The following is a 14799-nucleotide window of genomic DNA, read 5'->3' on the forward strand; positions in this document are numbered from 1 at the left end:
TTATTGTTTTCTATGTTTTCTCTTTTTTCTTTTTTTGTTTCTTCTTTTTTTTCAGAATAAAGTAAGAGAAGAATGACTGCAATTGAGTCATGGCTAGTATCACTATACCTCTTAGACGAGTCTTTACATTTAATTTGATTTAGTTGATTTTTTTTGTTTTCAAAAACAGTTTTTATCCTACCAAATAATTTTTAGAAAATGAAAACAAGGAAAGAAGGTATATTTTTAAAACAACGGGAAAGTATTTTTGAAAACTGTTTTTAAAAATTGTACCAAACGGTCTCTTAAATTTTTCATCCTTTCATAAATCATACTACCAAAAGTCAAATCAAATGATGAGATTGAAATATCAGGCGAACATATTTTTAAACAGAATACAAAATACTTAGGGTAAATGTTGAACATATTTGACATGACTTGTTTCCAAGATTGTCTTGATAAAGGAACCTAAGAAAAGGGTTGTACATATAGACACAGTGAAGTAAATTCCATACAAAAGTTGTCAAAAAAGAAGCGGCCATCTTCTTCTAAGCAAGATACTTTGCATGTCATGCGGACTTCAACTGAGCTTCAACAACTTCCCTATAGCCAAGCAGCGAGAAGCAATATAAGGAACAACCAGATGAATATCACCGGGAAAAGAGACTCGAGGACACTTGAAGTAAATGACTTGAGAACATAATTGGCTCAAAAAATAAAACCAACGAGAAAATGTTGGTATATCAAGTAAAAAATGAGGAAAATTCCATTTTTATTACTTCTTGAATCTGATAAAGATAAAGTATAAACCATCTCGAGTTTTGACTGCCAGATGTAACTTCAAAGTTGATTTTGTGATAAGACAAAACATTAACTCAAGTTTAAAATCGATAAAACAAAATTAAGGGGATAGACGGGTAGTAGAACTGAACCTGTATGCATCTTTAAGCTCTTGGTTATTAGGACTCAACTTCAAACCTTCGACGAAGGCTTCTTGCGCACAACTGTATCTCTGCAATAAAGAATGCAACAAAAGAAACTTGAAAACACTGTCCGCGTTTTTTTGTTCTCCTGCTTGATAAGGAGTAAAAATTTGTGTTCTAAAAAATCAAAGACGAAAAAAACCTAGAAAGCAGCAAGATAAATAGCGGAAACACGAAACAAGAAATACATTTCACTTTATCTTTCTTTTGAAGGAAGGAAAAACAAAGAAAGAAAGAAAACACTTACTTTTAGTAAATTGTATGCTACACCAGCCCGATAGTATGCCTTAGGCCAATCTGGTCTTAGCAATATGCATTTATTGGCATTTTCTAAAGCCGACTTGCCGTCTTTCACACGGGCCCAACACATACTCCGGTTAGAAAGTACATTTGCGTCATAAGGAGCAATATCGCTTGCCTATGTTCGCATCATAAAACAAAGTACATTAGTTATGCGATGGTTGCTTCACATAACATAAGAAAGAATGAAATAATGAACTAAAGATGGGAAAAAATGAGATAGCAATAGTCACTAAAAGCGACCAGGTAAAAGAATTAATATAGAGGGTATTAAGTTCATCGATAAAAGGCGGTATCAGGTAGAAACTCGTAAGAAGCAAAAAAATATAGTTAAAGCTTTCAACAGAGTTTAGAACATGAGCAGAGCTCCAACAAACACCAAAAGTCTGATTGAATCAACGAAAGTATATATTCTCAATAAACTGAAAATTATGGTGTCAGGGGCAATAAAATAGTGAGAACAACCTCAAACTGAACTAAAATAGACTTCAAGTATTGGAGCTACTGAAAAAACAACCATTTGAAAGAAGGAAATGGATACGTAACTTTACGAAAAAGTTCCAGCCATAGACTAATATTGTTCAGCCGTAGACCAATATATCAGCAACTAAATAGTTAAGACTAGACCAGGCTGCTAGGTTATGCAGCAGTGTCTAACCCTCTTGGACGGAGAAATCGGGATAAAGAGGTCAAACAGAGTTTATTCAAGGGTTTATGATAGAATGCTGAACATACGTTACTAGTCAAAAAACTCAAATTGGAACCTCCAACAATGACAACAAAACTTATGTAGGATAAAATGAATTCACTGTCATAATTTCAACTAAAAGCATCATCATTATGTAATTCAGGGTTCACTTCCATCAAATGATATATAGTCATCTTCAAACAAACGGTACCTGTGAATACTAATATAATGCCTTATAATAGTCCTGTTTCTTGAATGCTTCTGCGCCTTTTTCCTTTGCCTCTTGAAACTTCTCATTGGCTTTCAGCTTCCACTTCAAAGTTAAGGACCTCACAGTTATTAATACAAACTTTATATATGTACACAACAAAGGTTACAAAAACAGCAGCTATGACATGATAGAAATCACACTTATGTAATATTAGGGCAATCTTCCAGTATGTTGTTGAGCATGTTCATACTACGGTCAAGTCTGATTTGAACATGTAGTTAGCTTTTATATGATGTTTAGTACTAAGGCATGAAGGTTAAGGAGCTGAAATTCCAACATCTCCATCCATGGAAAAGAAGAAAGTTGCAAAGGTATACCAAGGTCTACCAACGATGCAAGTTAGTTATTTACACACATCGAACTTTCCTTATACGCAACCCATGGCTAAATTGGAGAGCCAAACTATTTCTTAGCAATCTATATGCATTTGCACGAAATTATTTCGTTTAGATTTTTGCCATAAAGAAAAGAGTCCAGCTTTTAATACTGGAAGAAATATGAGGCGAAAATGATGCAACCTGGGCCAGTTGATTCTAAGTACCCAGTCAAGATTTTTCGCTTTTTTCGTAAGCATTTAAAATATGAACTAAGTACTTAGTCAAACTCTAATCCCATAGTTTTCACAGATAGCTAGAGGCGTACACCGGAAGATTGCCGTAATGTTTAAGCAACAATGATAGAAGAAAGGCCGCCCTTATTTGGTTTCAAACTACAGACGCAAGTTATATGTTGCCCACCTGTTCCTTAGCTTGATCAGATTGTACATGTGTAATTACTCCACCAACGCTCCAGTCGATATACCCCGGAATACGAGAAGTAACAGAGAAAAGAATCTCAACATCATGATGATGACCTTTGACTGCGGCAATTTCTAAGAGTATGTGTCCAAACTGCGATAAAAACAAAGTTGAATTTCTTGAGCCAAATTATACACCAAAGAGAATTTAGGATTTATTGTCAGTTCGTATACAACGCCAAAAAAATTGCATAACACAATATCTAGCAAACCCACCATTCAAAAGTGCAAGATCTACGTTTAAATAAAAGTCGTAGATATTTGGAACCATTTATAGATTCAGAAAGCTGGGCCTAGATAAGCATTAATAAAAAGGTTGTTTACTTGCATAAAATTCATATGCGTACGAAATAAGTCATAAGGTCACATCGATATTTAGATGTGTCACCAGAATGGGACCTTAATTAATATTATCATACTGTGGTGTATTAGTTTCCTAATTATAAATTTAGCAGATCACATGATGGATGAAAAGTCTTAACACGTTCTAACTCCGCAATAAAAAACGATTTGATCTTTTCATGGATCACCTAAACGGTGAGGAGATTTCCCTCAAATATACGCACATGTGACATCAGTAATACATGCAACAAAGCATGTCATCCAGATATATTGAGCTTGCATGTAGAGAGTAAAGATGGGTCCACAACTACACCGAAATAGTGAAGTTAGAGATAAATGAAATATGTAAAGGTTAAATAACATTACACAATTTGTAACATCGGGACTATCAGAAGTGTTACTCCATTCGATCCACCATCCGGGCCAGCACCAGCCTACAAAGATGGCAGGAGGTAGAAAGTTTTTCATAATATGCAGGCATCAAATATCGCGTAAGTACTCAGTAGGATCATACTAGACAACTTGCTAAAGTTTAAAGCATCTATTTCATTCAAAACATATTGTGCCACTACTAGAGCTTACTAAAATAATTTTTTGACCAATCTGGGAGCAACTTATGCAGAAAACAGAATCACCACTGAAATCTCAAATCTGTTTTGTACAATGCTTCTTTGGTGACAGGCTGACAGCATGACAGCATCTCTGGAATCTCCTAAAAGCCTAGATTGTCTGTCATACATCTGCATCCACATTTTATTTCCTCTTGGGTTATATTATATGTACTTTATACAAAATGATTACACAAGTAACTGACATCTTAATTATGCATCAAACAAAACTCCAGCTAATATCAGTATCCAAGATACTAGCAGTCTAGCTCTTGATTTTGCTGTCAATTTCAATCATCCCAGACACTGATATACTTGGCCGAAATATTTATAAAAATGTGAAAACGACAAGATTTATGTAATATGCAAGCAAAGAGAAGTAATTCTATTACCGCAAAAGAAATTGAAAATAAAGAGAGAACAGAACTACAGCTACTGCTAAGAAAACTCTCAAGGGCAGGCCTGTCACAGGGTGATTAAATTTGATACCTCAAGTAAAAGCTCGACGCATCGTAATGATTGGGGTAGACCAGATACAATAGATACCGTCAGTGGTGTATACGAACGAAAAGACATCAAATTAGGCTGCATGGACAAAAGAAAACGATATCATTTGCTATATGATAACATGTGCAATTGTGAAATGTTTTCATAAACATCCAGTAACCTAACTCACATCTGCATTGTGATCCAACAAAATTTGTATCGCCTCGAGTTGGCCGTTAGCAGCAGCCACTTCTAGGGGTGACAGTGTAGCACCATCCACTTCTAGGGGTGTCAGCGTGCCATCTTCACATGAACCATTTACATTGACACCTCTGAAAAGTAATCTGGAGAGTATCTCTGTGTATCCTGCAGGTGACCTCACATTAGATTCCATGCCCACAAAAAAAAAGAAGCTGAATAGATATAAAACAATCATCATATAATCAAAAAAAAAAAGATAACGTCAATGGTACACAAGCAAGAATTATCTTATTGCACGATAGAGCATTCTTCTATGGCTATAGCAGAAACCTCAGCTTTTATCTTAAGAAACCATATGCGTAACATGAGAAAAGTTGCGAAAATAATGCACACATTTTTTTTAAAAATGCTAGATATGTGGTATACCTTTTTGAGCAGCATAGTGCAGAGGAGTAGAACCATTGGTGTTGGATGTATTAGGATTAGCACCCTTTCCAAGTAGATAATCAACAGTGTTGATATCCCCATCCAGTACTGCATGAAACAATGGAGATTCACCTGTCCAACAACAAAATCAGCAGTAAATTGACATCCATTCTTAAACTAAGCTCTAAATTATTATGATTATACACCTTTTGCATCATCTTTCATGTCAACATCAAGTCCCAATTCTTCAATCAAGTATTTGAGAACATTTAACTTTCCTTCTGTGGCAGCAAAATGAATAACTCCTACACCATTATCATCTTTAATACTCATCACTGTGTTTGCTAATCCTCTTCCATCATCATGAGAAATCTTAGAATTGGTACTACAGGATTATTATTCATTACAGACTCAGATAGACAAGTGACTATTTATAAGACTCACATGACCTACACACACATGTGCACAACATAACCTTGACAATAGTCAACAGACAGAATATATATCCTAATACACCCCCCACAAGCTATTACTTGCACAGCACAGGAATAGCTTGGAAACAAGTGAAAAACATTACACCCCCTCGACAAAAGAAGAGAATAAGAAAAGAAATATTGTCTCAAGGTTACAGCCAACAAGAGGCAGTTTCACAAACCAAACAAAGACAATAGCAGGTTATGAAGTTAAACCACCAACTCTGACAGCAACTTGGAGAAGAACCCCAGCATTACTAGAACAAGAAGCAGCAGCAGAGGCTCAAGGTGAAGTAGCAACTTATCTTGTGCATTGTTGATCCATTTGGTAATCAAGTAAACCCTTAAGAAGTAGTGATAACAGTAGAAACATTCAATGGAAGGATCTCAAAGACCAACTGTTGTAGCAAACAAACACATGTGCATAACCTCAACAGACCAAACTTGTAGACAAAGTGTGAAAATGCACAAGAATAACTAGCAGCAGCTGTAGCAATAATTCCCAGTAGCCACAAAGAACCAATAACAATATCAGAAGTAAAAGAAGGAAGTATCAAACTGCAGCAACAAGCTCAACAGTAAAACCATTCACATCAAATAGAACTTCGAATGCAGTAAGCATTCTAAGCTGAAGTAACAGAAGTAGTCGATGATGAAGCATTGGAACAATCAACTCTGACTGTAATGGTTGAAAAGAACAAGCTAAACTCGTTCAACGAGTAGCAATATCAGCAGTATTAAAAACTCCCAGCAAAGGAGACCAGCAATAGGTATTGAAAAAGTATTTAGAAACTAGTTATTGAAACATTTTAGGACTAGTTCTGTAAAGATATTAGGTATTGTTGAAAAAGATATTTAGAAACTGGTTTTTAAGTAAGTTTTTAGGACCAGAATCTGTAAAGATATTGATCAACAAGTGACCAAACTGGCTATTGAAAAAGTTTGTAGGACCAGTTGGTATGTTGGTGTTCTCTGTTGGTTAAGAGACTCAACTTGATTTTAGATGAAAACTGAGTATTGAATTGATTTTAGTACCAGTTCTGTAAGGGTATTGAAAAATGTTTAAAAGGTAATGAAGGTATTGAAAAATTTATTGAAAGAGATGTAGTATTGCTGTGAAATGTTACCTGAGATGTAGTATCAACACTTGTACATGTAGAACCAGTTCTCATTAAACGTTAACTCCACTAGGTTATGAGCTTAGCATTCAACTTCTCATGCTCTACTTGAGCCAGTTCAGTATGAGCTTCAGTAACAACAATACCAGAGTTTCAAAAGTCTTGTTAACAACAGCAGCAACAAGCTGTCTGATATTTGCAATGCAAATCAGGAGACCAAAATGAATAAGTTCTAACTGAACGTTATTACCCTCAATACAATAGAACCCTCCAGCAAGAAGTGAACAAAAAATAGACTCACACACCAGTAATTTCTGCTTTACGACATAAGAGACCCATCTTCAAGAAGTAATTTCTTTTGATCATTCTAGTAATCAATCCAAACCAATTATCTACCAGGACTTCCAAAGATTAATTGACAAAGATCCAAAATCTATAATTGCAGATTCATTGATTCTAACACCATTTAACGAAATTTTGTCTCAATTCTCAAAACTTTAAACCAACAAACTCTGATTTGGGAACAGAGTAACAATTTTAGTACCATAAGGTTGTGATTTTAAGGAAAACCCCAAAAACCCAAAGAAGGTGATTTTGTTGATGAGGAAGATTTTAACTTTTAGGGTTTGAAAAGAAATCATGAGTTGATGGGTAATGAACTGATAAGCAGAAAATAAGAATGGTGGTGATGATGATCTAGTGGTGGGTTTTGAAGAATTAGAAGAAGAAACAGCTTCAAAGAAGGGTTAGGGTTAAAAATATGAATGAATCTTTGTAAAGAACATAATCATTAACCAACAATTTCAAGACCCCATAGTTGAAAACCCTCATTTGAATTAACAATTGAGAATATTTGTAATTTTAACAAAAAATTACCTCTATCAAATACAAATTCATCATCGTTCTAGCCAAAAAACCCCAAATTTCTGATCATTACAACAGCGGAAGTAGAGCTTCTTCTTCTTCTTCTTCTTCTGACCTTTTGATGATGATGATGATGCAGCGGAAACTAAAGATTGATTCTCCATTGAAGAAAAGTACGGAAATGAAAACTTAGGATCGAAAAAGAATTTTAATGGGTGTTTTTCCCGAATGATACCATGAGAAATCTTAGAATTGATATTACAGGATTATTATTCATTACAGACTCAGATAGACGAGTGACTATTTATAAGACTCACATGACGTACACACACATGTGCATAACATAACCTTGACAATAGTCAACAGACAGATTATATATCCTAATACATCATATTTTGCAATCAATTCTGATCAATTTAAACACAAATTGTGTAAAATTAGACAGTAAAATTAAGCTTAAAGATGTTCCTTGATACATTTTCAAAATTACTTACCCTTTAACCGGTTTAATTTACCGCTAGTAGCCGCACTGAGAATAGCGTCACGTTTCATAACTGAAAGTGAAAACGAATCAAACAATAAAAAAAAAAGGATTGAAACATTTCAGGGTTTTACTGAAAAGAAAGGAATACATACAATCCGTTATTTACCGATAATAAAAATAATAATAAAATAAATACATACAATCACGACAATCCATTTCCCGGAAAGTGCATTGATCTACAGGGTTCCAGCATCCAGTAAAGCTATGGAACTGGAGGAAGAAGATGAATAGCCCTCAAGGGAAAGTTTCTTGCTTATTATTATTTACTTTGTTTATATCTCCCATTTATTACTATTCTTATACCAATCTCTGCCTGCCTCGTAACTCGTAAGTCCAAAACGAATCAATTATTTTGACTTTTTTTTTGACCGACGAAAGACTTTTCTGTTGACCCAAAAAGACTTTGTTCCGATATGTTTTATCTAGCAACATCATAATCTAACCATTTGAGATATAATTGACTTGATTGTGATTTGTAAAATGAAATAATTTGATTGATTTAATACAGTTTATAGTTGCATAGTTTTTATTACAAAGCTTATAAATGCACATATACTTTCTAGGTTTATCCCAGTATCTAGAATCGATAGATAAATTCAAATACATATTTAAACTTCTAACTAACTTATCTGCATAACTATTACAAGTTCTTTTGATGTGAAAGAAAGAAGAACTAGCAAAAAATTTGTCATAGTTCGGAGCTAAAAGCAAAGTAGCTTTTGGCACTCTTTCAAGAATTTTGCATTTGGCATACTAAAGATGCAAACTGGGCTGGGCTCTACCATATGGGTCGGTGGAAATTTCAGAATTTCTCGCTCTTTCAAAGTGTTAAATTTTTATGTTATATTCGTTCATGACTATCCGGAGCCAAATCAAATGATCACGCGAACATTTTTTTTAAACAGAGTGCAAAATACTTATGATAAAAGTGGGACATATTTGACATAACTTGTTTCCGAGATGGATAAGAAAAGGACTGTACATATAGACATAGTGAAGTAAATTCCATACAACAGTAGTCCGAAAAGAAATGCCATGGCCATCTTCTTCTAGACAGGATACTTTTCACGTCATACAACAGCTTCCCTGTAGCCAAGCAGCAAGAAGCAATATAAGAAACAACCAGATGAGAATGTAATATCACCAGGAAAACAGACTCGGGGACACTCGAAGTAAATGACCTGGGGACATAATTGGCTTAAAAAGTAAAACCAAGGAAGAAAATGTTTGCCTATCAAATAAAAAAATGGGAAAAGTATAATTTTGGCACATCTTGAATCTGGATAAACCATCTCGAGTTTTGATAGCCAGGGCCCAGGACTGCCAGATGAAGTTACTTCATTATGTGATAAGACAAAACATGAACTCAGGGTAACTTAAAATAGATACAACAAAATTAAGGCATACTATCGGGGTGGTAGAACTGAACCTGAATGCAGCTTTAATCTCTTGGTTATTAGGACTCAACTTCAAACCTTTGAGGAAGGCTTCTTGCGCAGAACTGTATCTCTGCAAAAACCAATGCAACAAAAGAAACTAGAAAACACAGTCGTCTTTTTTCTTCTTTCTTTCTTTTTCTGCTTGATAGGAGTAATACATTTCACTTTGCCTTTCTTTTGAACGAAGGAAAAAAAAAAAAGAGAAACACTTACTTTTAGTAAGCTGTACGCTACACCAGCCCGATAGTATGCCTTAGGCCAATCTGGCCTTAGGAATATACATGCTTCAGCAGCTTCTAAAGCCGACTCGCCGTCTTTCAAACGGGCCAAACACATACTCAGGTTAGAAAGTACATTTGCGTCACAAGGAGCAATATGGTTTGCCTATATTCGCGTCATAAAACAAAGTACATTAGTTATGTGATGGTATGCTTAACATGACACAATAAAGAATCAAGAAATGAACTAAAGAGGTCAAACAGAGAGTTTATTCAAGGATTTGCGAAATAATGCTAAACATACATTACTAGTCAATTAAATCTCAGAAAACTCAAATTGGAACCTCCAACAAAGACAACAAAACTTATATATGTGTTAAAGTGAATTCACTGAAGTTAACAATTCTCGCCGTCATAAGTTCAACAAAGAGCATCATCATATGTAATTTAGGGTTCAATTCCATCAAATGGTAAATATAGTCTTAAAAAGAAAATGTACCTGATAGTACCAAAATAATGCCTTATGATAGTCCTGTTCCTTAAATGCATCTGCGCCGTTTAACTTTGAATCGTGAAACTTCTCCACGGCATTCAGTTTCCACTTCAAAGTTAAGGACCTCACAGTTACTAATACAAATTTTATACATGTACCGCAACAAAGGTTACAAAAGCAGCAGCTATGACATGATAAAAATCACACTTGTGTTACATTTTAGTACAACATAGATACATGTAAATAAAGAAAAAGGATCACGGGCTATGATGCAGCTTTGATAGTTGATGTAGACCATTAATTGATTCGTTTCTATGCACTCACACGAAGTTAGTTCATTTAGATTTTTTTCATAATGAAAAGAGTCCAACTTTTAATATCGTAAGAAACATGAGGCGGAAATGATGCAACGTGGGCCAGTTGATTCTAAGTACCAAGTCAAGATTTTTATTTTTTAGTGAACATTTAAAATGTGAACTACTTATAGTCAAATTCAAAGCCCATCTTTTTCACCAATAGCTAGAGGCCGCCCTTATTTGGTTTCAAACTACAGACGTAAGTTATATGTTGCACACCTGTTCAGTAGCTTGATCAGATTGTACGTGTGTGATTACTCCACCAATGCTCCAGTCGATATATCCCCGAATACGAGAAGTAACAGGGAAAAGAATCTCCACATCATGGTGATTACGTTTTCTCGCGGCAATTTCTAATGGCGTGAGTCCAAACTGTGATAAAAACAAAGTTGAATTTCTTAAGCCAAATTATACACCAAAGTGAATATAGGATTTATTGTCAGTTTGTGTACAACGTCAAAAAAAAATGCAAACACAATACCTAGCAAACCCATCATTTAAGAGTGCAAGATCTACGTTTAAATAAAAGTCATACATATTTAGAACCATTTTATAGATTCAGAAAGATGGGCCTAGATAAGCATTAATAAATAGGTTGTTTACTTGCATAAATTCATCTGCGTACGAGATAAGTCATAAGGTCGCATCGACATTTAGAAGTATCACCAGAATGAAACCTTAAATAACATTATCATACGGCGGGGTATTAATTTCCTAATTATAAATTTAGTAGATCACATGATGGAGAAGTTGAACAGTCTTAACACATTCTAACTCCGCAATAAAAAACTGACTTGATTTTTTCTTGGATCACCTAAATGGTGAGGAGATTTTCCTCTAAGTATCTGCACATTTTACATCGGTCATGCATGCAACAAAGCATGTCATCCAGATGTATTGAGCTTGCAGATAGAGAGTAAAGATGGGTCAACAACTACACCGAAATAGGGAAGTTAGAGATCATTGAAATATGTAAAGGTTAAACAACATTACACAATTTGTAACATCGGGATTAGCACCAGCTTGAATTAAGCGCCTGATGATTTCTGTTAACCCTTTACATGTTGCAACTATCAGAGGTGTTACTCCATATGATCCACCATCCGGGTCAGCACCAGCCTATAAAGATGGCAGGAGGCAGAAAATTTTTCATCATATGCAGGCATCAAATAGCATGAAGTACTCGGTAGGATCATACTAGACCAACTTGCTGAAGTTTAAAGCAGCTTATTTCATTGAAAACATATTGTACCCATACAGAACTTACTAAACTAATTAGCGGAGCAACTTCTGTGCCATCTCCGAAACTTCAATTCTGTTTTGTACTTTGCTTCTATGTTATCTCCTAAAAACCTACATTGTGTGTCATACATCTACGCCCAAATTCTATTTGCTCTTAGGTTATATGTACTGTATACAAAATGAGTCACCGACATCTTAATTATGCATCAAAAAAACTCCAGCTAATTTTAGCATCCAAGATACTAGCTCTTGATTTTGTTGTTAATTTCAAACATCCCAGACACTGATGCAGTTGGCCGAAATACTTATAAAAATGTGAAAACGACAAGATTTATGTAATATGTGATCAAAGAGAAGTAATTCTATTACCGCGGAAGGAATTGAAAATAATAAACCAAATCCAAAAGCTGAAATTAGAATAACAAGGTAAATATTGACTTGCCCTCTGGAAGACTATAATCAATAAAGAGAGAACAGAATTACAGCTACTGCTAAGAAAACTCCCAAGGGCAAGCCTGTCACAGGGTGCTTAAATGTGGTACCTCAAGTAAAAGCTCGATGCATCGTAATGATTGGGGTAGACCAGATTTAATAGATAGCGCCAGTGATGTAAATGAGCGACAAGACATCAAATTAGGCTGCATAGACAAAAAAAACCATATTATTAGCTACATATAGTTGGAAAAGAAATAATACAAACAAAAAAAGGTTACATAAATATATTAAAGAGAGAAATTCTTAGTAGTTGTGTTGTATAGCTAACCATGGTTGACTAACCAAATAGAATCTTCATTAGAGTATAAAATTGAACAAAACTCCTTTATCCGCTACTCACTAAATTATAATATCTCTAGAGCTCAAAAGAGCAAAACATATCCTAATATATGATGTCAAGTTCTGGATATAAGTGGTACAACAGATGAACCACATAAGAAACAGACAAGGGTTTTACAATGTAGATTATTAACAAGTGCACAACAGGTAACCTTACTAACATCTGCGTTGTGATCCAACAAAATTTGTATTGCCTCGATTTGGCCGTTATTAGCAGCCACATCTAGGGGTGACAGTGTAGCACCAGCCACTGCTAGGGGTGTCAGTGTACCATCTTCACATGAACCATTCACATTAACACCTCTGGAAAGTAATCTGGTGAGTATCTCTGTGTATCCTGCAGGCGACCTCACATTAAGCTTTATGGCCACAAAAGAAAAAGATGCAGAATAGATTTAAAACAACCATCATACAATCCAAAAAGAAAAGATAACGCCAATGGTACATAATCAAGAAAAGATATGTGATATACCTTTTTGAGCAGCATAATGCAGAGGAGTAGCACCATTGGTGTTGGATGTATTAGGATTAGCACCCTTTCCAAGTAGATAATCAACAATGTTGATATTCCCACCCAGTACTGCATGATAAAACGGAGATTCACCTGACCAACAACACAATCAGCAGCTAGACACAATACACAAAAACCCCCATTCTTAAATTATTGTTTTTCAGTATTTATATTACCTTTTGCATCATTTTTCATATTGACATCAAGTCCCAATTCTTCAATCAAGTATTTGAGAACATTCAACTTTCCTTCTTCAGCAGCAAAATGGATAACTCCTACTCCATTATCATCTTTGACACTCATCACTGTGTTTGCTAATCCTCTTCCATCATCATATTTTGCAATCAATTCTGATCAATTTAAACACAATTTGTGTAAAATTAGACAGTAATACTAAGTCTAAAGATGATATTTTTTCAGAATTACTTACCCTTAAATCGGTTCAATTTACCGCTAATAGCCGCGTTGAGAATACTGTCACGTTTCACAACTGAAAGTGAAAAAGAAAATCAAAAAGATAAAGAAAGACTGAAACTAATTGTTTGTTTTCAGGGTTTTACTGAAAAGAAAAGAATACATACAATCACGATATTCACGACGATCCATTTCCCGGAAAAAAGGATTTGATCTACAGTAAACTCTATGGACTCCAGGAAGAAGATGAATAGCGCTCAAGGGAAAGTGTCTTGCTTATATTGTTATTGGTATTGTTTTATCACTATTTAACAAACTAATCAACTATTTTACTAACTTTTCTTTTTCCAACTACTTTACTTTTGTTGAAAAAACATTCCACACTCAACTGACTTTCATACTTCTGACTGGCATGGCATGCAACTGATGTTTAGCATCTTCGATGAAAACCAATATCATGCTCAGTTGCATGCCAGAAATCAAACCGTATGGAACTAGTGTTCTTTGTCGTGTGAATGTCCACTTTGTAACAAGTTACTGGTAAGATGGCCTCATAAAGAAAGGCGTATCATCCATCATAGAACTGCTAGTCAAGATGCTTCAAAATTGGCTGTAGCTGTACCATGGCATAGCATGGCATGAACAACAATACTTTCAACATTGGAATTGTCTTACATGGAATGACAAAATTCTACAACTTCTAAACCCTAAACAGAAGACGAGAAAAATACACACTCTTTTTCTTCTTTTTACAAGGGATGATTAAGATCCCTGCCCGTGACCGAGTACAACTACAACAACCACAAAAATCTACAAAAATTTGGTTAATAGTTTAAATCAACTACTTGCAGGTTCTAGTGTTCGATATTGCCTATGTGTTATTGTTCCTATGCCATTTTCATCAGTACATTAGTCTTCTTTCGGAGGGAAACTGTTATGCTTAAGGATTAGCTACTTCCTAAACACCCCAAGATCTTCACACAGAAAACAGAAAATTAGTGCGGAATTTAGAATCCACCTAAAAATAGAAGTCCTAAATAGAGAACTAATTCCTAAAAGAAATCAGATTCCTAAAGTGACTCGCAAACTGATTAGGAAATCGGTTTGGTCTTTCCTAAAATAAGGTGTTTCCTAAATCGAGCCAATAACTAACAATTCTCCACCTTGGCAAGATTTCTGGGACAACTTCACTATTCTCTAATTTCTCCACCTT

General features: G+C 35.0%; 2 protein-coding genes across 4 annotated transcripts in view; both read right to left on the bottom strand.

Annotated features, from left to right (window-relative positions):
- Positions 1-323: 323 nt before the first annotated feature.
- Positions 324-7796, bottom strand: LOC113280922 (serine/threonine-protein phosphatase 6 regulatory ankyrin repeat subunit B-like). Of its 3 annotated transcripts, none has more exons than XM_026529534.1 (10): positions 7548-7796; positions 5287-6799; positions 5081-5212; positions 4644-4819; positions 4457-4552; positions 2959-3111; positions 2162-2263; positions 1210-1380; positions 912-991; positions 324-582 (listed from the first exon to the last, which is right to left on the bottom strand). In XM_026529534.1, the coding sequence occupies exons 2-7, from the start codon at positions 5411-5413 to the stop codon at positions 2171-2173; spliced, it is 777 nt and encodes a 258-aa protein (XP_026385319.1). In that variant the 5' UTR covers positions 5414-6799; positions 7548-7796; the 3' UTR covers positions 324-582; positions 912-991; positions 1210-1380; positions 2162-2170. The 3 variants fall into 3 exon arrangements, with proteins under 3 accessions (XP_026385319.1, XP_026385320.1, XP_026385318.1); XM_026529535.1 differs by having other exon boundaries at positions 5287-6040; positions 6681-7796; XM_026529533.1 differs by having other exon boundaries at positions 5287-7796.
- Positions 7797-8956: 1160 nt separating this feature from the next.
- Positions 8957-14799, bottom strand: part of LOC113280921 (ankyrin-2-like) — a 14584-nt gene continuing 8741 nt past the window's right edge. Inside the window, exons 4-14 of the mRNA XM_026529532.1 lie at positions 13603-13662; positions 13349-13522; positions 13134-13265; positions 12814-12998; positions 12370-12465; positions 11579-11704; positions 10805-10957; positions 10236-10337; positions 9732-9902; positions 9509-9588; positions 8957-9165 (exon numbers count right to left, since the gene is read on the bottom strand). Coding sequence (XP_026385317.1) covers positions 9150-9165; positions 9509-9588; positions 9732-9902; positions 10236-10337; positions 10805-10957; positions 11579-11704; positions 12370-12465; positions 12814-12998; positions 13134-13265; positions 13349-13522; positions 13603-13662 — 1295 coding nt within the window. The 3' untranslated portion in view covers positions 8957-9149. The remainder of the gene's footprint in view (positions 9166-9508; positions 9589-9731; positions 9903-10235; positions 10338-10804; positions 10958-11578; positions 11705-12369; positions 12466-12813; positions 12999-13133; positions 13266-13348; positions 13523-13602; positions 13663-14799) is intronic.

The sequence above is a fragment of the Papaver somniferum genome, chromosome 5, assembly GCF_003573695.1.
Source record: "Papaver somniferum cultivar HN1 chromosome 5, ASM357369v1, whole genome shotgun sequence".
Taxonomy (NCBI): domain Eukaryota; kingdom Viridiplantae; phylum Streptophyta; class Magnoliopsida; order Ranunculales; family Papaveraceae; genus Papaver; species Papaver somniferum.

Excerpts from the sequence above, each read along its gene's own strand:
- LOC113280922 (XM_026529534.1), bottom strand. The coding sequence starts at position 5,413 with ATGAGTATTAAAGATGATAATGGTGTAGGAGTTATTCATTTTGCTGCC. Across the intron at positions 5,213-5,286 it reads CATGAAAGATGATGCAAAAG|GTGAATCTCCATTGTTTCAT; the intron begins GTGTATAATCAT and ends GTTGTTGGACAG. Across the intron at positions 3,112-4,456 it reads GCGTCGAGCTTTTACTTGAG|TTTGGACACATACTCTTAGA; the intron begins GTATCAAATTTA and ends TTTTTATCGCAG.